Source organism: Tachyglossus aculeatus, chromosome 7 (genome assembly GCF_015852505.1).
Source record: "Tachyglossus aculeatus isolate mTacAcu1 chromosome 7, mTacAcu1.pri, whole genome shotgun sequence".
Classification (NCBI taxonomy): Eukaryota; Metazoa; Chordata; class Mammalia; order Monotremata; family Tachyglossidae; genus Tachyglossus; species Tachyglossus aculeatus.
The window spans coordinates 38,766,164-38,791,408 of NC_052072.1; the positions used below are offsets into that span (position 1 = coordinate 38,766,164).

A 25,245-nucleotide genomic window follows, 5' to 3' on the forward strand; every position below is an offset into this window, starting at 1 on the left:
TTGGTTCTGCCACTTGTCTGCTATGTGACTTTGGGCAAGTCACTTATCTTTCTTTTGCGTCATTTACCTCATACGTAAAATGGGAATTAAGGCCGTGAGCTCCATTTGGGACACATACTATGTCCAACCTGATTAGCTTGTAATCTACCCCAGTGTATATCACAGTGCCTGGCATATAGTGTGCCTATAACAAATCTGCTCCTTCCTCCCCATCTCAACCACCCACTTTTTCCAGGTACTTGTAAAGCCCTACTTTGTACTGCTTCAACCTTGTTGACCTTCCTCCAGTATTTTCTCTCTCCAGTCGATATTTTAATCTGCTACCTGTATCATTTTTCTGAAGCGTCTCCAGCAGCGCGGCTCAGTGGAAAGAGCCCGGGCTTGGGAGTCAGAGGTTGTGGGTCCTAATCCCGGCTCTGCTACTTATCATCATCATCAATCGTATTTATTGAGCGCTTACTATGTGCAGAGCACTGTACTAAGTGCTTGGGAAGTACAAATTGGCAACATATAGAGACAGTCCCTACCCAACAGTGGGCTCACAGTCTAAAAGGGGGAGACAGAGAACAAAACCAAACATACTAACAAAATAAAATAAATAGAATAGATATGTACAAGTAAAATATTATCAACTGTGTGACTTTAAGCAAGTTACTTAACTTCTCTGGGCTTCAGTTCCCTCATCTGTAAAATGGGGATGAAGACTGTGAGCCCCATGAGGGACAACTTGATTACCCTGTATCTAACTCCAGTGCTTAGAACAGTTCTTGGCACATAGTAACCACTTAAGAAATCCCATCATTATTATTATTATTGTTGTTCTGCACACATCTCCCCATTCCTCAGAAACCTTCAGTGTTTCTCCATTCCCCTCTACATTCAGCTGAAATTCCTGACCGTTGGCTTTAAAGCAGTCAGTTAGCCATCTCCCGTCTACTTATCCTCTCCTCCCACTGTATTCCAGGTCACACTCTTCATTCCTCTTAAGAAAGCCTACTCCCTGTGTCTTGTTCTCATCTATCCCTCCATGGACTTTCTTGCTCAAACTCTCCCTCCTGTCTAGAACTTTGTTTCATGTCAGTCCACTGCCCTCCCCATGTTCAGAACTCTTTATATCTCCTCAGGAAGCTGGGGTAGTGGAATAGAGCATGGACTTGGGGGTCAGAATGGCTCCACCGCTTGTCTCCTGTGTGACCTTGGACAAGTCACTTCACTGGGCCTCAGTTACCTCATTTGTAAAATGTCGATTGAAGCTGTGAGCCCCACGTGGGACAGGGACCACATCCAACCCGATTTGCTTGTATTCACCCCAGAGCTTAGTACAGTGCCTGGCACATAGTAAGTGCTTGACAAATAGCATCATTATTATTACCATTATTTTTAATCCCCCACTTTTCTCTGCTAATTCAACCCTTCTGTGCCACCTCAGCATTTAAATACTCACAACTCCAGTAGTGCTTATGTACATATCTATAGACTCTGTTTCTTCCTATATTTACTTTAAGTCTCTGTTTCCCCCATTAGATTATAAAATATTTGAGGGCAGAGATCGTGTCTTCTAATTGTATTTTTTTTCTCCCAGAATAGCATGTTCTAGTGGTCTAGCGGAAAGAGCACCGGCCTGGGAATGGGAGGACCTGTGTTCTAGTCCTGGTTCTCCCACTTGCCTGTGGGGTGACCTTGGGCAAGTCACTTCTCTGTGCCCTCATCAGCAAAATGGGGAACAAATACCTGTGCTCCCTCCTACTTAGAATGTGAGCCCCATGTGGGGCCTGAAATATTATATCTATTCCAGTGCACAGTACAGTGCTTGGGACATAGTCAGTGCTTAACAGATCCCTCAAATCATTATTATTATCCCAAGCTCTTAGTACAGTACTCTGCACAAAGTAAGCACTCGGTCAATATTGAGTTGAAGAAAAAACTGATTTATCAGTGATCACACAACAGGGCAGTGGCAGAGGTGGCATCAGACCATGTCTCCTAAGAGGCACATGCCTTTTCCACTCGGCTACGCTATTGACAGGGGCCTCATGGGCAGGGACTTGCATGACCTGTTCAGCACCTTCACAATACAGCTGTGCTCAGGCCAAGTAAGGCAGGGCCAAGTATACAGCATGGTTTGATCCAATTAGAATTAAAGGGGAACTGACCCCCATATTTTTGGGGGGGGCAAGTGTTGAAGAAGTTTATTGGACATATATGCTCTTGTATTCCTATAGGCTCTTAGGACAAATATATGCAAACTCATATATGGCACTGATTTTTCCCTCTACTTCCCTCCTCACCCCTGCAAACCTCAGAAACTTTAAAACAGGAGGAAGGAAGAAGGAAAAGGCAACGGGGACAGAGTTTGACCTCGGTCTGAGTTGGGGCATGTTTTCTTTGTTTGGCCGCACTCTGATGTGTAACCTAAGGCCTTGGGACTTGAAGCTATGCGGGTATTACTTGCTAATGAAAATTTTTAGGATTCAAGAAGTGCTTATGTTAGCCTCTCATTTCTGCTTATCCAGTGCCCTGGATGTACTGCAGTATTTGCCTGGATGCAGTAGATCAGTAAACCTCTGATTACCTTTGCACTGATTGTCTAAACTATGTGATCTCCACATTCTTCCCCAGTTGTCTGACAGGCTTAGGAGAAAGTTTTCTGTTCTGCATCAAGCTACTGGGGCTATTTGTCTTTTCCTGGAAACTTGCTCCTGGGTGCATCTACACATGCTTCTGCATAGCATCTCAGTGCCCAGGAAAGCAAAGGATTAACAGTTAGAAGGAAACTCAATACTAGAAATAGTTGTCGTCTTGCTTAACCAAAGCAACTAGCTTGATAACTCGAAGCACGTCAAAACAGAAGACGATTCAGTTGCATATCCTGTAAAACTTGAAATGAGGAATGACTAGTATTTAGTGAGCTCTTACTCCATGCTGAGCACTGGACGAAGGGCTTGAGAGAGTACAATCCTTGGTCCTAAGAAGCTTACAATCCATATGGGGATTGTACTTGTACATATTTACTATTCTACTTATTTTATTTTGTTAATATGTTTTGTTTTGTTGTCTGCCTCCCCCTTCTAGACTGTGAGCCTGCTGTTGGATAGGGGCCGTCTCTATATGTTGCCAACTTGTAGTTCCCAAGCGCTTAGTACAGTGCTCTGCACACAGTAAGTGCTCAATAAATACGACTGAATGAATGAATAAATATGGGGAGACATATCTCATACATTTCAAGTAGGGGGAAGCAACAGTGCCAAGATGGATATCTATGTCTTTAAACTCTGTTGCTTCTAATTTGAAATGTGTTTTAGTGTCTGTCTCCCCATACATCTAAAAGTGCTCTGCCACAGGTGGAGCAGAATGAGTAATAATAATAATAATAAAAATAATAATAATGGCACTTGTTAAGTGCTTACTACGGGCCAAGTGCCAAAGTACCTAAGTGGTGCTGGAGTTACTGTAAAGTGAGGAGATAGAGAGGGTGATGAGAGATTAACCAGGGAAGGCCACCTGGAGGAAATGTGATTTTTGAAGGGCTCTGAAGATAGGGAACGCAGTTGTCCATTGGATGAAAACGGGGAAGGAGTTCCAGTCTGGAAGGAGGGTGTGAGCAAGAGACTGGCGGAAAGAAAGAAGAGGACGAGAAGCAGTGAGTCGGCTGGCTTGAGAGGAACAAAGCATGCAAGCGGGGTAGAGTGGGAATGAAATGAGAGTAATAGTGGGAAGAGAGCTGATTGAGGACCTCAAAGTGCACGGCCAGGGGTTTCTGCTGAAAGTGGAGAGGAATGGGCAACTGTTCAAGGTTTCCGAGCAGCGGGAACACATGCAAAATGGTGTTGTAGAAGAATGATCTGAGCAGAAGACCAAGGCATGGGATAGTGGGTACAGACTTAGAGGTAGGTCAGGAGTCTGATGCAGTAGTTGGGGTATAGCAAGTGCTTAGACCTGTGAGGTTAGTAGTTTGGAGAGGAACAAATTCTTAAGTTCTTAATTGTTTTTTGGGGACAGGGGGGTGGGTGGGGAATGGTGACTTTTTAGAAGTTCTTTTTATTAGTTATGCCATTTTATGAGTTCTTTGTTATTCAGGAGATCTAAAGTGATGCACTTTCAATTTACCCTTGGTGGAAATCCCTGGTTGTGTAAGTTCAAAGTACATTGAGAGGTGTTTGCGGTTACTTATTGCTATGTTCTTCTTTTACAAGAAATAGAATGGGAGTGGAGTGAAATGATGTGGACACAGTTCTTTAATATGATTCAGAGAATGTGGTTCCTTGTCCTTTTTACTTATAAAATCCTATTGGGAAACTACAGATCACTAGATTTTTGTTAGTTCAGATCTATAAAAAGACTTTTGGCATTGGGGTATATGTCTTGAAAGACTGTGTGAAGAAAGAAGCAGCATGCCTAGTGGCTAGAGCATGGGCGTGGGAGCCAGAAGGACCTGGGTTCTAGTCCTGTCTCCATCACTTGTCTTCTGGGTGACTTTAGGCAAGTCACTTCACTTCTCTGGGCCTCAGGTACCGCATCTGTAAAATGGGGATTAAGACTGTGAGCCTCATGAGGGACAGAGACTGTGTCCAATCAGATTTGCTTGTATCCACCCCAGCACTTAGCGCAATGCCTGGGATCTAGTAAGCACTTAACACATGCCACAAGTAATAAGTACAGTGCTCTGCACACAGTAAGTGCTCAATAAATATGATTGAATGAATTAATTACTAAATCATGTTTTCATTCATTCAGTCGTATTGCCAGGGCTTTCATGATTTATCAAGGCAAAACATTTTAGACCGCATATGGAAGAAACTGAAATGAATGATATGAAGCCAGTCATCAATTCTGCATAGCCAGGATTAGAAATCACACACTAAGCAATGTCTAGGAATGTGTCAGTATCACTGACCATTGAATGGATTGTCTAGCTCTGTGAGCCACCTTACTTTCTTGGTGTGCTTTTATTTTTATTTTATTTTGTTTATTTTATTTCTTGCCAGATATTACTACATTTCTCCACCTGTAATGCTTCTTACAACCCTCCCCTTCCTTCCAAAGAGTGTCTGAACCGTTTGTGAATGGGTTTTAAAAATTCTGCTTCACCTGTCATAAATTTAACTCAATTGGACCAACAGTCAACAAGGATTTAAGGGATACTACGGTGTGTAGTACTGTTTTAGGAGTTTGAGGTCTCCATCCCACCCCTCAGAATATCCCATTGTCCCCTGCAGAGGCCTAGCTAGCATTCATTCATTCAGTCGTATTTATTGAGCGCTTACTGTGTGCAGAGCACTGTGCTAAGTGCTTGGGAAGTACAAGTTGAGCAGTCAGTGGTATTTATTGAGTGCTTACCATATGCAGAGCACAGTACTAAATGCTTGAGCAAATACCAAACAGTATGTAGGTAGACATAATTCCTGCCCACAGGGAGTTAACAGACAAGAGGGGAAGACATTAAAATAAATTACAGAGGAAACTGGGGACATTTACTCAAGTGCTGCGGGGTTGAGGGTGGGGTGAATGTCAAGTGATTAATGGGTAAGGGAACTTGTCTACCAACTCAATATATTGTATTCTAAGCGTTTAGTACAGTCCTCTGCACACAGTACACGCTCAATAAATACAGTCGGTTGATAAATTAGGTATAGATCCAAGTGCGTAGGAATGCTGAAGGGATGGCGCATAAGGGAAATGAGGACGTGGTCAGGGAAGCTCTCTTGGAGAAGGTGTGATGTTAGGAGAGTTTTGAAGGTGGGGAGAGCAGTGGTCAGCTGGAAATGAAGGGGGAAGGAGTTCCTGGCCAGAGGAAGGATGTGGGCAAAGAGATCAGCGGCGAGATAGATGAGATTGAGTTACAGTGAGTGGTTTGACGTCAGAACAGCAAAGTGTATGGCTTCTGTTGTAGCAAGGAGGTCCGTAAGTTAAGGTAGGAGGGGGAGAGCTGATTGAGTGCCTTAAAGTTGATGGTAAGGAGTTTCTGCTTAGTGCGGAGGTGGAGTGGTGATTCAAGGACTGACCTTTTTTTTTAGAAAAATGATCTGGGCAGCAGAGTAAAGTATAGCCTAGAGTGGGGAGAGGCAGGGAGATCAGTGAGGAGGCTGATGCAGTAGTCAAGGCAGGATATAAGTGCCTGGATCAGGTGGTAACTGTTTGGATGCAGAAGAAAAGGTGGATTTTAGAGATGGCCCTGGGAGTCAGAGAACCTGAGTTCTAGTCCCGGCTCTTCCACCTTTTTGATGTGTGACCTTGGGCAAGTCATTTAACTTCTCTATGCCTCAGTTACTTCATCCGTAAAATGACAGTTAAAGCTTTGAGCCTCACGTGGGACATGGACTGTATCCAATCTGATTAACTTGTGTCTACCCTAGTACGTAGTACAGTGCCTGGCACATAGTAAGTGCTTAATCGATGCCATTAAAAAAATTAAAAAGATATTAAAGTAGAAATGACAGGATTTGGTGACAGACTGTGTGTGGTCAATGAGATAGTTGGGGAGGATAATGTCAAGGTTATGGACTTGTGAGACAGGGAGGATGGTAGTATTTGAAGTGATGAAAAAGTCATGGGAAGGACAGACAGGGTTCGGCTGGGGAGGTGAGTTCTGTTTTGGACATTCTCAGTTTGAGGTGATGGCAGAACATCCACATAGAGGTGTCATAAAGATAGGAGGAAAAGTGAGACAGCAGAGAAGGAAAGTGATAGCTAGGTAGAGAAGACCCTTATGTATAGTTGATCTTAGTTAATAAATTGGATCACTTGGTGTACCTGAAAAGAGGCTATCAGAAAAATCTTCTCAGTGAAATTTTAGGATTTTAGAATGCTTTTACCAGCAATTTCCCAAAGATGGGCATGAAAAAATCATGAATCGTGACAGGTGATAACCTGACCAGCCTTCTGTTGGATCTTTTCTCGAAGGCCCACCCCAGATGGAGGTTGGAGTTATACTACTTACTAGTGGTGGGCGTTGTTTTCTGAGTCATATTAGCAAATGTTGTCTCGGAAATATGAGTAACAGATAAAACACTAACAAAAACCTTTAAAACATGAAGTAACTCTTGAAATGGAGCACCAGAGGTTATCAACTAATAATTATTAAAATGCATACTCATGCTCTGGTTAAAAAATAGTTCCCTAGTGATTTTATATTGCTTACGGTTGGATTTTGTAACCATGATCCCCAGTCTAGTCACATGTGAAACAAAGATTGTAAACCGTGAAGCAAAATTAATTTTTTTCACATGCAGTGAACTCTGTCACTAGAATCCCGGAGTAATGCGTACTAAGATCAGAGGTAAGTAATCACACACCCTCCCTCCCCACTTTACACATGGGGATACTGAGGCACAGAGAAGTCGAGTGACTTTTAGAGGAGCCCAGTCCCCGAGGAGGGAGCAGTGAAGTGGGTTGGGTGAGGGAGTGTTGGGGGCTGGATTGGTGCCAGCCCAGAAACAGTTGGAGCATGTGGGAAGTTGGCAGCCTTGGTTCTGCCTCCTCTCTAGATTGAAATCTTTTTGTAGGCAGGGCTTGCTTATGCCAATTCTGTTGTATCGTATTTGCCCAAGCACCTAATAGTGCTCTGCACAGAGAAAGCGCACAGTGAATACCGTTGATTGATTGAGTGGTAGTAAGGAAAATTAACATAGTTAAACCCAGCAGGTTCTTTAAGCAAGTGTTAAATATTCCTTTTCGAAGGCGTTTACACCTTGAATATATTGTGTTTTTTCTTCAGTTTCTGCTGTTTCACACCTCAAAAGAGAATTATTTGAATTGGTTTTAGTCTTATAGACTGTGAGCCCACTGTTGGGTAGGGACTGTCTCTATATGTTGCCAACTTGTACTTCCCAAGCGCTTAGTACAGTGCTCTGCACACAGTAAGCGCTCAATAAATACGATTGATGATGATGATGGTTGTTCCCTTATTGCTGTTTTTTTAGTTGCACGGTCAACGCTCAATAAATACTATTGATCGATTAGTTGGTGAACATAATTAAATGACTCTATGATCATGGGTGGAGAAGTAAGAATTTTAATTAAAAATGAAAAATATTACCCTTGGCCAAATTACTTTAGGCTTATTGAAGCAGATTTGACAATGGTATGCAAAGGATCAACTAGCGAAAATATATGCTTGTAATAGTTTTTGCAGTTGGCAGGTTCCATAGGCTCCTAAAATGTATTAGCAAAGTATAATAATAACAATAACAGTGGTATTTAAGCACTTGCTCTGTGCAAAGCACTGGACTAAGCACTGAGGTAGGTACGAGATTCACTGGAGGAACACAGTCCCTTGTCCCTCAGTAATACCTATCACCATTCCAGCTAGGAACTTAGACATTTTATTATTTTGCAAAGTATTCAGGGAGAAGGTGTTATGTATTCTGTAATCTTTGCACAGTTAGTATAATGCCACCTACTCAGTAGTAGATTTTGGATGATAGTAGCAACAGTTTGGCAGCCCATCACAAATATTGACTCACCTTTTTTGTTGTTGTGGTTGAGTACAATTTTGGTTGGGGCATCCAACCTGGCATGAACTCATTTTTATCCATTAAAGCAGGGAAAAATTGAGCAGGAGAAAGGATATTTTTAGTTTGAAATGGCTTTTATTTTCATGTTCAAATTGTCCTTAACACTGGAGAAAAAAACTCAGTTCCTAATTCACCTTGGCACGTGGATCAGATTATACTAAGTAAACATACTCTCCAACTGTATTATTAAGGTTGCCATTATCCTTAGTTTTCCAAATAAATGACTTTTATTCCAAAGGTATCCTTGCAGATAGTGTAACAAATAGCATAAAATGCTCAAACTGCTACAAAGCAAATATGTTTTTATATTGAAGATGTGTTTACCTTGTTTTGAGTATTGTTTAATAAATATTTTGCATAAATTCTCCTTTCTTATGATAGCTGTTATGCTAGCGTCTTTAACAGACTCAATCTGCTTTGTGGTCTTGAGGTGGCAACTGTATTATTAAGGTTGCCATTATCCTTAGTTTTCCAAATAAATGACTTTTATTCCAAAGGTATCCTTGCAGATAGTGTAACAAATAGCATAAAATGCTCAAACTGCTACAAAGCAAATATGTTTTTATATTGAAGATCTGTTTACCTTGTGTTGAGTAATTGTTTAATAAATATTTTGCATAAATTCTCCTTTGTTATGATAGCTGTTATGCTAGCGTCTTTAACAGACTCAATCTGCTTTGTGGTCTTGAGGTGGCAAGTGTATTATTAAGGTTGCCATTATCCTTAGTTTTCCAAATAAATGACTTTTATTCCAAAGGTATCCTTGCAGATAGTGTAACAAATAGCATAAAATGCTGAAACTGCTACAAAGCAAATATGTTTTTATGTTTAAGATGTGTTTACCTTGTGTTGAGTAATTGTTTAATAAATATTTTGCATAAATTCTCCTTTGTTATGATAGCTGTTATGCTTGCTTTGTGGTCTTGAGGTGGCAACAGATCAAGGTTTAGGCTTGGGGCCAGGTTTCTTTGCCCTGCAGGAGTGCTTTGTGACTTGTAAAAATCACACGTGCGCTCAGTGGCATCCTTATGCAAATTGAGACGTGTGTTTGATCCGTGTCCTACAATTCCCAGCAATCCCTGCTTACCAGATTGACTCCTGAGCATCACGCATGATGCTACATGTCAGTGGGCCCCGGCTGAATCTTACCACCAGAAGAATGTTGGGCTACATCAGGGATGTGGCGGTGTAGGAATCAGGGAGTGTGTGTTTTAACCTGCACTACAGAACCCACAACGCTTTGACCCAACTTCATTGGAATCAGCGCTGCCTAGGCTGAGCATCCCTGCTCCGAAAAGGGGCTCGACCTTCCTTCCGGAGGGAGGAGGCCCTCTGCAAGCCGGGGGCACCTGACCGTCTGCGCGGTTTGAGTTTTCTGGGATTTCTGGTGCAGGCCTTGGGAGGAAGGGAGAATCGCCTAAGTTGACGCCTCCTTCCTCTTTTTGGTGTTTCTGAAACAGAGCCTGCGTGGAGCTTCAGTATGCCAGATTGTGGAGTAATAATAATAATGATGGCATTTGATAAGTGCTTACTATGTGCCAAGTAAGTGCTGCTCATTATTATCTCTCATTATTATTATTATTCTCAAAAATTGTGGGAAAAGTCATAAAAAGGTAGTATTCAGATAATTGCAAGATTGTGGAGTAGTAATAATAATAATAATGATGGTGTTTAAGTGCTTACTATGTGCCAAGTGCTGCTCATTATTATCTCTATTATGATTATTCTCAAAAATTGTGGGAAAAGTCATGAAAAGGTAGTATTCAGGTAATTGAAAGATTGTGGAGTAATAATAATAATGATGGTGTTTGTTAAGTGCTTACTATGTGCCAAGTAAGTGCTGCTCATTATTATCTCTCATTATTATTATTATTCTCAAAAATAGTGGGAAAAGTCATAAAAAGGTAGTATTCAGATAAAGAGATGCCCATTCAGTTTTGATTATCCGGGGGAAAGGTTAATCATCTTTTTTTTTAACTGCTTGTTCCCTTACTGCTCAACCATTTCAGCTTCATTAAATTCTTGGTTAGGAAAGAGAGAAATTGTGAAATTCCATGTTAACATATTTCGTTTAGGTTCTAGAATCTGTACTTAGGTTCAGTTTTTAGTCCCCATCAGGGATTAATTGACCTGTTATTTTTATGTTATAAAGTTGAGTAGAAGTCGCTCAAAACTTAACCTCTTCTCGTGTTCCCACCAGCTCTTACGTTAAAAATTCATTACTAGTAGTTGCCGTCCCCGTTACTATGGGGACAAGACTGATGAGAGAAGGGGTAAAACTTGTATCAGACTAGTTGGTCTTAGTTCTTGTAAAGAGTTGATGGAAAATATTGAATCTAATAGTTGATGGAGATTTTTGGATTATCTACAGATCTTATTTCATGAAAAGACGTAGGAATTTAATACTTGATTAGTGTGGATATTGGTATCTTCAGGTAGGCAGCATTATATCTGTTGCTGATTAATCTTATTTCTCCGTTTTTCTAACACCAAGCAGATAGAAGAAGCACCACAACAGAGAGGTAGAACCATAACTTGAGTGATGTTTTTTAATTTTGATTTTAGCGCAGGTGATTCAGTTGATTTTCCTAATTGCCACTGGGCATTTTGTTGTAATCATCACTTTTTAGCAATATATAAAAAAGGATAATTGTACAAAGAACTCACTTCACAAATGTAAATACGATTTTGGTTTGGTGTATGTTGGATACAATGGTTTTCCTTAAGCCTAAACACGGAAACAAAAGCATGTATTATAAGAGAAAGCCCAAGATGGGAAGTGATAAAATGGGTATTGAGTAGAGCTTTGTTAAAATTTCGCTGGTGTACTTGTAAAATTTCCATGTATTCATTAAATTATATTATGTCATTCTTATTGTTAGGGGTTGGTTGACTGAAGTGTTGAGCTTTGTTTGCTGTCTTAATTTTGATAACGTAGCTGCACTATTCCAGATGTTCATTGCTTTACACATTTGTTTTAAAATGCTAGGTACTGTAGGGAATCTTAACATTTGATATTTGTCAATAACTAGAAATAAAAAGATTATAGATTCCATTAGAAAATGTGGAATAAACTCTTGACTAGAAAAGGTCCTTTAGGCCTTTTTTATTGCCCATCAATCTGTATAGCAAATAATGTGTAGTGGATGTTGACATCCAAAGATAAATCTATGTTGAGTGCATTTATTTCAAACAAACCAGCACATTTTTGTTTTTGCTATTTAATACTCTCATATTGATTTTTCTCTAAGTATAGAGGCTCTTTGAAAATACCTGTTTATGCTGTTTTGCAATTTGAAAAGACTTGTAAGCACAGTACTTTTTGTGACTTCAAATTATGCTTGCCAAGCTGCTGTGTTAGCTCTATGGATGTTGTAGAATGGTGTCATATTAATTTGTTCCTTAAGTCTATTTCCTTAGGTTTACGTTCATATATAGATTGTATTTGCTTTCAGAATTCTTATGTATAATCTCATTATTTCATTCATTTGCTTATTTATATTGTTTTGGTAACCTTTTTAGATAGTAATTTGGGGTGATTTTTGTAGCTCTTTAAATTGTAATTCTTATTTTTATATTCCTGAACTTTACTAATTAGTAAATGCAATTGCCTTTGCCTTTACAAACTCTTTTTCCGGACCCTTAGAGGGATTTTATTTAATTCCCCTTCCCTTTATTATTCGAAACCTGAATAGTGTAATAGCTTGGAGTTCTTAATGATAGGCAGTGGATAGAGCACAGGCCTGGAATTCAGTGGGTCATGGGTTCTAATGGTGTCTCCACCACTTGTCTGCTGTGTGACCTTGGGCAAGTCACTTCACTTCTCTGTGCCTCAGTCACCTCATCTGTAAAGTGGGGATTGAGACTGTGAGCCCCATGTGGGGCCAGTCTACCCTAGCACTTAGCACAGTGATTGGCACATAGTAAGCTCTTAACAAGTACCATTAAAAAATGTCTTGTTTTATGACTCTGAGTCATCTCTGACCCATAGAGATGCCACGGACACATCTCTCCCAGAACGCCCCAACTTCATCTGCAATTGTTCTGGTGGTGTATCCATAGAATTTTCTTAGTAAAAATACAGAATTGGTTTACCTTTGCCTCCCTCCACACCGTGAGCTTGAATCTCCACCCTCGACTCTTTCCCGAGCTTCTGTTGCCTAATGTACCCCCAAAATAAATAAATTTTAATTGCGTCTGCAATTCTCACAAATGAAATACCCCCGATTTAGCCCTTTCATTATCATTCTTGGTATAATCTACTTTGCTTCTCTGGGCCTCAGTTACCTCATCTGGAAATCAGGGATGAAGACTGTGAGCCCCACGTGGGACAACCTGATTATCTTGTATCTCCCCCAGTGCTTAGAACGGTGCTTGGCACATAATAGGCGCTTAACAAATGCCATTATTATTTTAGAGAAGCAGCGTGTCTCAGTGGAGGGAGCACGGGCTTTGGAGTCAGGGGTCATGAGTTCAAATCCCGGCTCTGCCAATTGTCAGCTGTGTGACTTTGGGCAAGTCACTTCACTTCTCTGGGCCTCAGTGGCCTCATCTGTAAAATGGGGATTGGGACTGTGAGCCCGCTGTGGGACAACTTGATCGCCTTGTAACCTCCCCAGCGCTTGGAACAGTGCTTTGCACATAGTGAGCGCTTAGTAAATGCCATTATTATTATTATATACCGTATACTTCAAAGCCCTACTCCCTTCAAAGCCCTACTTCCCTTTAAAGCCCTACTGAGAGCTCACCTCCTCCAGGAGGCCTTCCCAGACTGAGCCCCCACCACCCCTCCCCATCCCCCCACCTTACCTCCTTCCCGTCCCCACAGCACCTGTATATATGTTGGTACGTATTTATTACTCTATGTATTTTACTTGTACATATTTACTATTCTATTTATTTTATTTTATTTTGTTAATATGTTTTATTTTGTTGTCTGTCTCCCCCTTCTAGACTGTGAGCCCGCTGTTGGGTAGGGACTGTCTCTATATGTTGCCAATTTGTACCTCCCAAGCGCTTAGTACAGTGCTCTGCAAACAGTAAGCGCTCAATAAATATGATTGAATGAATGGAAGAAAGAGATCAAGTCCTCATTACCTTTGTGGATTCTGTGAGAAAGGAAAGCCAGAAAATGGGTTCCCTGTCCAGAGTTGAGTTGTAAAGAATTCAAAGACTTTCATTCATTTTACTACTGTCTTCCACATTCCCTCCTAGTTTTATCTCCCAATTTGGATAATCTGGTGCCAGATAGTCACATCCTATAAAATAAGAAGGATCTCATTCAGTAATACTGAGCACTTATTCTACAGAGTACTGTATTAGGCTTTTGAGAGAGTGACGATGGAGTCACCTGTTGAGAATGAATTTGCACTGTGACCTCCACTCTCTTTTCCCCGCCAGTCATATTTTTGAGGAGCCTGGAGTGGAACAAGCAAGAAGGTGGGAATGAATGTAGCACATATAGGTTACCTCATTATAGTGCAGGTGCTGTGCCTTGATTAATTAAGACCTGGGATGGTCATCCCATGACCCAGAAGGTAGTTGTCTTGATAGTGGCTGCCATCTTTTCCACCTGTGATTGCTAGCTATATTTTTAGGGTTCTTGCTGGGCTTATCCACCTTGCGATATGCCCTTGGCATTTCCTGGGTCATGGGATGACCATCCCAGGTCTTAATTAATCAAGATGTGATTCTTTCTACTGGATCAATAGCAGGGCTTTTGAGAGAGTACAATAGAAGTAAAAATTGGCTCTTTTTCCCTCAGAGAGCTCCCAAGCATTTTAATGCTTGAGTCGAAAAAGTTATCTTAAAAAATAAAACACGTTGACCCTGAGAATGAAAGAGTAAATGTTGAGGGTAAGCTAAAATGTAACTCCTTAACCAACTGTTTTATGTAGAAAACAATATGCAGCAATTTAGGACAGCAAAAGAGTATCCTTTTATTGGAATGACACTGATGGTAGTATAGTGGCAATGCTTTATTACCACTGTTGAAATTTATTAGTTTTAACTGTGTACATTCTTCCCAACTCTTCTCGCCCAGAAGACTAAAACTCCAAAAAAAAAAAGTGCCTCCAAGTGCTTTATTTTGGGAAATTGGCTCTGCCCTCATCTCATGTCAGGAAGGGTACTCACTCTTAACCTGCAACGTAAAGGTATTGTAAGTCCTTCCAATAAATTACTGTGCACCTTGTGAGAGGTGACTGGCAATACAGCTATGTACCATATTGTTGAGAAAATCAGTGAACATTTATCTGAAGGGCAGAGAGCAACCAAATTTTACATTTTTTCCTGCAGCTATCATTTTGGTGAAATTTAGATCCCTTTCTCTCAGTTGATGACCTTTTTGTGAATCTTGCATTGTTTTTTACCCATATTATAGAACACCAAAGAGAGTTGTTCCTTGTAAATGCAAGGAAGGGTTTGGTCAGAAGCATAATATCCTATATGCTTCTTGCCTCGTAGATAACATCTTGACTCTAGCCTGCACATGGAATTGGGACTAGTGTTGTTTGAATAGAATGAGGTCTACCACAGCCTGATGGCTTCTAAGGGCACATCCTCTATAAGAATCCAATTAAAATTTGCAATTGTTCAAAATAAACAAACAGTGCCAAATTTCTTTGATATTTTAATCTTTTTGATAACACAGTTTGAAAAGCCCCTTAGAGACTTAAAAAAAAACCAGACAAAATAGTTCACTGGCAGGACTTCCCCCTTTAGATATCGCTTCCATTATTAAGAACTGGCTTGAGTAGCTCATGAGCACAAGGAATTGGGTGGCCTGATGGAAAAGTGCTTCTGGTAAGAGAAACTTAATCTTACTCATTTAAACTTGGCTGTGATTTGGAAATTCGGACTATCTTAATTTAAAATTGACTTATCAGGACCAGTAAAGATTTAACTGTAATAATTGAAATGTAATTTGTTGTAAGGAGCATTCATCCTATTTTAGAAGAGTAGATAAACTTCATGTTAAACTTCGTGTGGTCACTAGGGGAGATTAAGCTTGCATTTTAAAATGCATACAATTATTACTTTGTTACTTTCTGTTCTTAGTTTCCCCAGTTAAGAGTTTTTATAGGATAATATGGACAATAAAGGGATGTTAGTGTATTTATATTGTATTTCTCCTATTTATTACACTGAGACTCTTTAGAAGCTCGAGTTGCCATTTGGAGAAAGAATAACAACCATCCCCCTAACTGGTCTGTGCTGGATTCTTCAGTGGAAGTTGAAACCTTCAGCCCTCCAGTATCATAGAAAGCTTTATTATTTGTGTGTTACATTTATGTTGAGTTTCTTCACCTATTGGGGTAATCCCTTTTTTTTTTAATTATAGCTCCTTATTTAGTGCTCCATAGTGGCTCAGATGTAGTTCAGCTGAATAGAACTTGCACTTAATTTTGATCCTGGTATTAAGTACCTTTTTTGGTGTACTGTGGACTGTCAAATATAGCCCCCTTCCACTCACATCTGTTAAGGCCAACTGTAAATCCTGAAGTGTCTGTGCTTCGTTTTCCAATATGTTTCTTAAGCTTTGCTTCCTAGCTTTACTAGCTCTTAATCAGGTAGATGTTTCTTATTATATGGTAATAGAAATTTCCCTTTTTGAGCACTCTGCTAGGAAGAAGATTCGTTTGAATCCTGAAACTTAATATATTCATTTACTCCTACCCACACATGATTTTTTTGAAAACTGCTGTTTTCTTACGTGAGTTCAACTCAGATGTCTAGATCACCACTAACTTGGGATGACTTGTCACCTAACCCATTTTTCCAGGTTTAATTCAAATTATGTGAATATTGAATATTTATTGAATATTGAATATTTCAAGCATCATGAGAAGCAGTGTCGTCTAATGGATAGAGTAGGGCCCAGGAGTCAGAAGGACCTGGGTTCTAATCCCAGCTCTGCCACTGGTCTGCTATGTGTCCTTGAGCAAGTCTCTTAACTTCTCTGGGCCTCAGTTACCTCAACTGTAAAATGGGGATTAAGAGTGTGAGCCCCAGGTGGGACAGGAACTATGTCCAATCCAGTTTGCTTGTATCCACCCTAGTGCTTAGAACAGTGCCTGGTGCATAGAAAGCACTTAACAATATTATTATTATCATCATCATCATAAATAATCACTTGATTATTTAAAACAGAAAGTTAATGCATAGCCTCCCTTACTAATGCAAGTTTACGTCAATCAACCTGGGTATTTGCACTTTATGGTAAAATATCCTGAATTTTATAGATCTGTTTTTCTAGCATGCTTTCCCGTCGGTTATCTCAGTTTGCTAGCATAACATCCCTGAAGGTTGTGGAGTGAAGGTTTTTAATCTCTGTTTCAATATTGAAGAAACCAAGGCCCAGAGAGGTTAAAGTGACTTGCCACATCTACACAGGTCAGTGACAGAGCAAGGACATAAACCTAGGACTCCAGATCATACTGGCTATATGTGTATTCAATCTGTAATGGATGATTAAAACACTTTAAAGGAAGCACATTTGATGTATGACATACGATTTTTCAGTCTGTGTCTTCTGAGAGCCTCAAAGCCTTTTTCATGAACATCGTTATAAGTCATCCCAATATTCATGAGTGTGGTAAATCTTTCTGCCACCCTGCATATTTAAACACAGAAGTTAAATGTTTTTCCTGGGAAAAGAGAGAAGAGAAATCAGGTTTTTTTTTACTCTTTGTTGAATGCGCTATCTGTGACAGATCTCAATTCAGCCGTTCATCTTTATCCACTTGAGAAAAAATTAGGTTTTGTGGCATGGAGAAATGTCATTTATTTTCTTCCAAAATCCTTGTCTTTCCAAATATTTATTGTGGCATTATAACTAACTTTTTTTCTCCAACTTTTTTCTTTTCGATGGAACTAAATTTTCTATCCAATTCTGTGTCTCAACCCTCCCAGGATTGGCACAAAAATGATTAACTTGAAAGGTGGAGTTCATTAATAGAGGGTTTGTTGCTCTGAGTGTCAGTTCTCGTTTTTTGGAACCCTGGAAACATCTTGGCTCTGGATGAAGATAAACTCTTGCTATCTATTGAATGGGAATATTTTTGCATTTTAAAAGATCTTTTATAGTACTTTCATTAGTAATCCTTCAGCCACCTAAAACTTGGTTCCATGTACTTTTTAAAGATGAGAAAATTGAGGCAGAGTGCAAGTTGGCGAAACATAGAGACGGTCCCTACCCAACAATGGACTCATAGTCTAGACAGACAACAAAACGTGGACAGGTGTCAAGTCATCAGAATAAATAGAATTAAAGCTAAATGCACATCATTAACAAAATAAATAGAATAGTAAATATGTACAAGTAAAATAGAGTAATAAATCTGTACAAACATATATACGGGTGCTGTGGGGAGAGGAAGGAGGTAGTGCAGGCGGGTATGGGGAGGAGGAGAGGATAAAAGGGGGCTCAGTCTGGGAAGGCCTCTTGGGGAAGGCTGAAAACAGTTTCTTTGTCAGTTTGTTGGGAAGAGACCTGGATACTTCCTGACTCGGGAGGAACAACTTTTAGCTATTGTTTATTCCTCGATTCTGGATTTGCACAGTGTCTTATCCATAGCTCATCCACCTCTAAAGCCTCCGTGGTCCCCAGGGATGCCTGTAGCTGGCAGCAGGGACCTGGACATCCTAAACTTTGCCAGACCAAAAGGTACAGAAACCCAAAACAGAAGCGTCGGTGGCAGACAGGGGATTGATGTGGCACCCTCTAACAGGTGTGCTTGTTGTTGTCTTATCATCATCATCATCAGTTGTATCTGTTGAGCACTTACTATGTGCAGAGCACTGTACTAAGCGCTTGGGAAGTACAAATTGGCAACATATAGAGACAGTCCCTACCCAACAGTGGGCTCACAGTCTTATGCTCAGTCATCTCCGACCCACAGCGACACCTTGGACACATCTCTCTCAGAACGCCCCACCTCCATCAGCAATCGTTCTGGTAGTGTGCCCATAGAGTTTTCTTGGTAAAAATATGGAAGTGGTTTACCATCATCGCCTTCCACGCAGTAAACCCGAGTCTCTGCCATCCCTTCTCTCCCATGTCGCTGCTACCCAGCACAGGTGAGTCTGGACTTGTAGCAGATTGCCTTCCACTTGATAGCCACAGCCCAACTAGGAATGGAGTGGGTATGCCTCTGCTTGACTCTCCCACCCATAGCCGAGATTGGTAAAGAACTGGAAATTCTCCAGGTGCAATTCTGAGAGGGGAAACAGGTGTGCTAGATGATGATGATGATGGCATTTGTTAAGCACTTACTATGTGCCAAGCACTGTTCTAAGCACTGGGGGGGGGGGGATACAAGGTAATCAGGTTGTCCCTTGGGGGGGCTCACAGTCTTAATCCCCATTTTACAGATGAGGTAACTGAGACATAGAGAAGTTAAGTGATTTGCCCAAAGTCACACAGCTGAGAAGTGGCGGAGCCGGGATTAGAACCCATGACCATATGCACAGATTCTTCAGTTAGAAGAACTTCCTTGTAGAACAGGTGGTGAAACATTGCAGAGGACTAGAGAGGATGTGAAGTATTCTCTAGAGGGCTCGAAAGATAGGAGGTGGAGTAGCTCGGAAGTTCCCAGTCAATATGTTATGTTGGCCTTTAGGATAATATTCATTCAGTCGTATTTACTGAGCGCTTACTGTGTGCAGAGCAGTGTACTAAGCGCTTGGGATAGTACAGTGCAACAATAAACACGATTGAGAATGATAAACAGACACATTCCCTGCCCACAACGAGCTTAACAGTCTAGGGGACTGGGCGAGACACATTAATATAAATAAATGTCAGATAAGTACATAGACTGGAAAGGGGGAAGAAAAAAGGGAACAAGTCAGGGCAATACAGAAGGGAGGGGCAGATGGGGAGGGGGTGGGCTTAGCCAGGGAAGGCCTCTTGGAGGAGATGTGCCTGCAATAAGGATTTGGAGGGGGGAGAGTAATTGTCCGATTTGAGGAGGGAGGGCCTTCCATGTCAAAGGCAGGACACGGGCTAGGGATAGGCGGTAAGATAGGTGAGATAGAGGCGCAGTGACAAGATTAGCATTAGAGGAGCGAAGTGTGAGGCTGGTTGTAGTAGGAGAGTAGCTAGGTGAGGTAGGAGGGGGCAAGGTGATTGAGTGTTTTAAAGCCAGTGGTGAGAAGTTTGTGTTTGATGCAGAGGTGGATGGGCAACCACTGGAGTTTCTTGAGGAGTGGGGAAACATGTCCTGAATGTTTTTGTAGAAAAATGACCTGGGCAGCAAAATGAAATATGGCCTGGAGTGGGGAGAAACAGGAGGCTGGGAGGTCAGCAAGGAGGATGATGCAGTAATCCGGCGGGATAGGATGAGTGATTGTATGAACGTGGTAGCAGTTTGGATGGAGAGGAAAGGGCGGATGTTAGCTATATTGTGAAGGTGGGACAGTGGTGGTATTTTTTAAGCGCTTTCTATGTTTTGAGCACTGGAATGTGATCCTGTAATCCTGCCTGACCTAGTGTTTGACTCTTGAGTATGTGCTTGACTGTACTCATGATGCCCAGTGCAAGCCCCATACACTTTTGGTTTTTTTTTTTCCTCTGGGGCATATTAATGGGGAGCGTTATGTGACTATCCCACCGCTTGGAAAACCTTGACGTGGGTGAAAGTTGTGTCCGTTGACCAGAACTTCTGAGCAGTTTCAAACAAAAAAAAATTGGGACTCAAATGGATGACTTCTCAAACGTTAGAATTCTGTGATATCCCATAGTAGCTTGGTGCATTGTGACATATTACTTTAATTCAGCTTTGAAAGTGATACTAAAATATATGTATTGTGAAAATTAAGATCTTTCCTTTTGGCACAAAGCATTTGGATTAATATATTTGCTTTGGGGATGCAATTTTTGATGTTAATCTACTGGAATATTAAATCATGCTCTAAATAAAAACTCTATTCTTTTGATATCTTTGTGAAGGGAATTAGTCTCAGGAGTATAAATTAGTAACTTCTCTGCAACGGCAGTATTGCCACAAAATTTGTTCTGTGTTCTGAGTGAATTATTTTTAAAACAGAAAACAGTGAATGAATAGTTTCTGCAGCCTTTGTTTTTATAGTTTGGAGGTGTTAGATGTCCCTTTAGGTTTAGTCTATCTCAGAGCCAGGTGGACTAGTTTCACAATTCTGGGCCATGAGAGTGCGTCTTCATAGGTCAGGTAAAGTGGGCAAGGCATGCTTCATTAACACTCATTTCTTAAACTCCCACAGCTTCCTTCTTCCCATCGTACTTTTTAGAGTTGACTGCTCTTGCCAAAACAGGTGCGGCTAATCACCCTTGGGTTTTTATGGTGTTGATTTACAGAGGAGTTCGGAAACCAGGAAGGAGATTGGGGGTTGAAACCTAGCCAGGATTCAGGAATCATTATTGAAGGTGAAAGATTGAAGGCCAAGTTCAGGATTTCAAAAAGGCAAAACCATGAATAGAACCAAGCCTGGCTTCTGCTTCTCTCTGATCTTTTTAACTTGCTTCAGTGCTTCAGAGCAGTTTCTGAAAGGCCTGCTAATTCAACCCTTTTTCCTAACTCCTGTAAAAGTCTTTAATCTACACCTGCCTACCTTTTATCCTCATTCCCCTCCTTAATTCCTCATATTATCCTGAAACTGCTGAGAACATAGAAAAAAAATGAGGAAAACTTTTCTTCCCTGTTAATTTATAGTTAGGAGCTATAGATTTCCTGTTCCAACTGCAAGAATCAAAAAAAATCCTTAAGATTCCATTGGTATTACTTCTGTGACTTTTGAGATTGGTAACATTTTCTACCAGTGGGGAGAGATTGAGATTGTACTGTTTACCTGACTGCTTGCATCATTTAATTTTTCGTAGTGTTTCCTTAATAATTGTAAAATACTAATCTCTTGGGATCAAGTGGTAAGTCTGTAAATCTGCCAAATTAAATAATAAATTTTTTTTTTGTATGGTTAAATGCAAGCAATAGAATTGTTTCCAAAAAAGTCAGATTTGAATATTGAAGTTTATACTACGTCAAAATAGTTAATCTGTTTTAGAGTGACAAGTACTTTAGATTGAAGTTCTGGAAATTCTTTCAGAGTGAGGTTAAAATTGTACTAACAATGCAATCCCACACCATAAAATGTGAAAAATAGAAAAATCTCAGTTTGAAGGCTAACACAATGTGTGTCTTTCTTTCAGTTGTCTTCCCATATTTTGAAGTGCAAAAGATATTTCACTGCATAGAAGAAATGGATAAAGAAGACAGGAAGACTATCAATCAAGGACAAGAGGATGAAATGGTAATTCATTTTTATAACAGTGCAATTTGAAAGATGTGCGTTAGGAAAAATATATATTGGGGAAGTAGACACTATTTTTAAAAATAGCTATGTGATGGTCCATTGGCATTTTAAAAGGCTTTTAGTGGAAAGCCAGTTATGTATACTTGGTTGTCTGAACAATTGGTTATCTCAACTGCGAATAGTTCAGATGTTAAAAAAAAATGGATAATAGAGCAAAACTTGGTGTGTGGCTTGTCTGTGATAACCAAAATATGATTTGACTAGTTGAACTTAAAGTTATCTGAAATAACTTCTGCCCCAAATTGTTCAGATGAAGCTTTATCTTTGAGAAAATAATTTTTTAAAAACTTCGAGGGCTTGTGTATAAGACTTGTGTGTTTGCCATTAGCCTTCTGCTCCTTACAGTACTAGTGTCAAACCCCTACAAGACCATCCTTTTTTTTTTTTTTTAACATACATTCCAAAGACATACTTTAGGGATGCTGACCATTCCTGTGGCTGGTAGAGTAATCTGTTTTGGAGGAAAGAAGGCCTTTCTGTGTTTCCTGGTGACCCACTTAATTGTATGTGGCATTCGGTAGCATTACCTATTTAGAATTGGTAATAGCATGGAACCAGTCATGTCCTTTGAATATAAGTGTACCTTTATTCTGTTACCATTTGGAGCTACAGAAATCCAGGAAGGAGTCCCCAGTCCGTTCCTAGCATACGGTGTGAAACAAAAATTAGGGGAAAGCAGAGGTACCAGGAGAAGCAGCAGGCTTATCCCTTGGGCTTCTTTGACTTGGGTCCCTGGGATTCTGGAAGTCCGTGTGGTGTTTTTTAGACTGAGCCTGGAAACTCTTGCTGAAGGAGTCAGGGGACACAGCACTGCTTCTCTTAGAGTCCCTGCGACCCAAGTAGGGAGGTTGTCTGAAAGTCCTGAGAGGGTGACCCATTTGGTGCTACTGGTCTTTTAGTTGGAGAGCTGCAGGAACCCAGTATCTCAAGCAGTTGACCCAAGCTGGCTGTCCTCTTTTCATACACATCCCTTCCACCTCTCCCCTTCCACCTCTCCAATTTTATTTGGGTTGATACAGGAAGAGGACGAGGTGGAGCTAGGGAAGGATTTTAAGATTTTTGACTTGGAGGATAGAGAATCTAAGGGAGGAGGTGTGTTTTGTAAACATTCCCGGACTATAAACAATGTGTAAATGGCACATGTGAATATATTCCAAACTGGGCCCTCCAGAATGTGGTTTTAGCATTCTTTTGGGTTTTGATGAACCTCTTTTACTGACCTGCCTGTGTTGAACTACACAACGTATGCACTGAATCGTGGATCCATCTGAAGCTCTCTAAATTGCAAAGCCTGAGATTTTACTCTAGGAACTATCCCAGCCCCAGTACTCAGTAAGTATTCATTGTCAGCTGAGGGGTGTGGGCTACAAGGATTGACAAGCAATAAGTATGTCATGATGTAACCTGTAATATGCCCAACTGAAGTTGACAAAAGTAGTAATTTTATAAGATTGTGGGGAGGGTACATTTTCCTTGTGTTGTGTGTTTCATGTGCTTTTTTTGTCCTGTGACACTTTTAAGTAGATCTGCTAACACGAAAACCACTCTGTTATGTGTTGTGGCCTTAGCCTCAGAAGGCTATTGAGTCAGAAATTCAGTTTTGTGACGACTTCAGTATAGTCATTAATCGTTATTTTTCAGCTTTACCTCTCACAGAAAAATGCTCTTTGAAATTTGGGAGGTTTATCTGTCAGAGTAGGGAACAGGCTTATACCAAATTCTTCAGCCAAAGTCATTAAGGATATGATTGTTCATTATTTGTTTCCCTGTTTCCGTGCAGGAAATTTATGGTTATAATCTGTGTCGTTGGAAGTTGGTTTTAGTTGCTATAGGAGTGTTTTGTTCTGGCGGCTTCCTCCTCCTCCTCCTCTATTGGCTCCCAGAGTGGCGTGTGAAAGCGACATGTATTAAATCTTCAATTAAAGACTGTGAAATGGTGCTACTGAGAACTACTGTAAGTCTATACATTAAATGAGCCTTTTAAAAATTCATAAAATAGCATTCATGCTTGGTTATGGGCAAGATTAATGAAATATTTTTTCCACTGAGTTGTAGTAGTAGTGGTGATAATGAAATCTTCTGCTGTGAATGATGAATGAACCTCTCCCAGTCACAAAAACTTCAGGACAGAGAACCCGCAAAACGGATTTGATTATAATGCTTGTGGTTTCTGCGGTAATAATAATCATAATAATGATGGTTTTCAAGTGCTTACTGCGTGCCAAGCCCTGTTCTAAGCACTGGGGTAGATACAAGGTTGTCAGGTTGTTCCACTTGGGGCTCACAGTCTTAATCCCCATTTTACAGATGAAGTAACTGAGGCACAGAGACGTTAAGTGACTTGCCCAAGTCACACAGCTGACAAGTGGCAGAGCTGGGATTAGAACCCTCGACCTCTGACTCCCAAGCTCGTGCTCTTTCCACTAAGCCACACTGCTTCTCGGTGGCATTCACCCTTCCGTATCCCAGCCAGTCGTCTCCCCCCGTGTCATAGTGGGTTCAATCAATCAATCGTATTTATTGAGCGCTTACTGTGTGCAGAGCACTGTACTAAGCGCTTGGGAAGTACAAGTTGGCAACATATACACACAGTCCCTACCCAACAGTGAGCTCACAGTCTAAAAGCAGCAAGTAGGCAGGTAGGCATGCAGCACACAAGAACCTCACTTAGAAAATCCATTTTCAATCAAGGTGACCGCCACAAACTCAGTACTGCCATACATGAGGTGAGTTCTAAGAGCTGGGGTAAATGCAAGTTAATCAGGTTGGACACAGTCCCTGCCCCACATGGGCTCACAGTTTTAATCCCCATTTTACAGATAAGGTCATTGAGGCCCGGAGAAATGAAGGTCACACGGCAGACATTGTGGCAGATCTGGGATTAGAACCCAGGTCCTTCTGACATCCAGGCCCGTGCTCTATGCAGTAAGCCACGCTGCTTGTCACTGGGAAGGGCTCTGTGGTCTGCTGTCCACATTAGCTGGCTATTTTTAGGATTTTGGCTGGAGCTGTCTGCCACACAAGGCGCCGCATGTGGTTCTTTGGTCAGAAAACTTCCCCACTGGGATGGTCTAGCCCCAGCAGACAGAAATTCCACTACCTAAAGCCGTTTTGTGCCCATTCTATAGAGCAGTGTGGGTCAGTCTTTGTGATAGAATGATAATAATGTAGTATTAGTAATTCTCAGAGTAATTCAAGAGAAGCAGCATAGTCTAGGGGATAGAGCACGGGTCTGGGAATCGGAAGCCTGGGTCCTAATCCCGGATCCTCCACTTGTCTGCTGTGTGATTTTGGGCAAATCACTTATCATCTGTGACACAGTTCCTCAGTTGTCGAATGGAGATTAAGACTGTGAGCCTCATATGTGACAGGTATTCTGTCC

General features: G+C 40.9%; 1 protein-coding gene across 5 annotated transcripts in view; it reads left to right on the plus strand.

The window, feature by feature from the left end:
* The window catches only part of ATP13A3 (ATPase 13A3), a 104,754-nt gene that overhangs the window by 20,217 nt on the left and 59,292 nt on the right, over positions 1 to 25,245 (plus strand). For 4 of the 5 annotated variants that reach the window (XM_038749568.1, XM_038749565.1, XM_038749569.1 and 1 more), the window contains 2 exons: positions 21,700 to 21,800; positions 23,644 to 23,817. In XM_038749568.1, coding sequence (XP_038605496.1) covers positions 21,750 to 21,800; positions 23,644 to 23,817 — 225 coding nt within the window. In that variant the 5' untranslated portion in view covers positions 21,700 to 21,749. Of the gene's footprint in view, positions 1 to 9,973; positions 10,056 to 21,699; positions 21,801 to 23,643; positions 23,818 to 25,245 lie in introns of all 5 variants that reach the window. The other variant, XM_038749567.1, reaches the window with a different exon arrangement.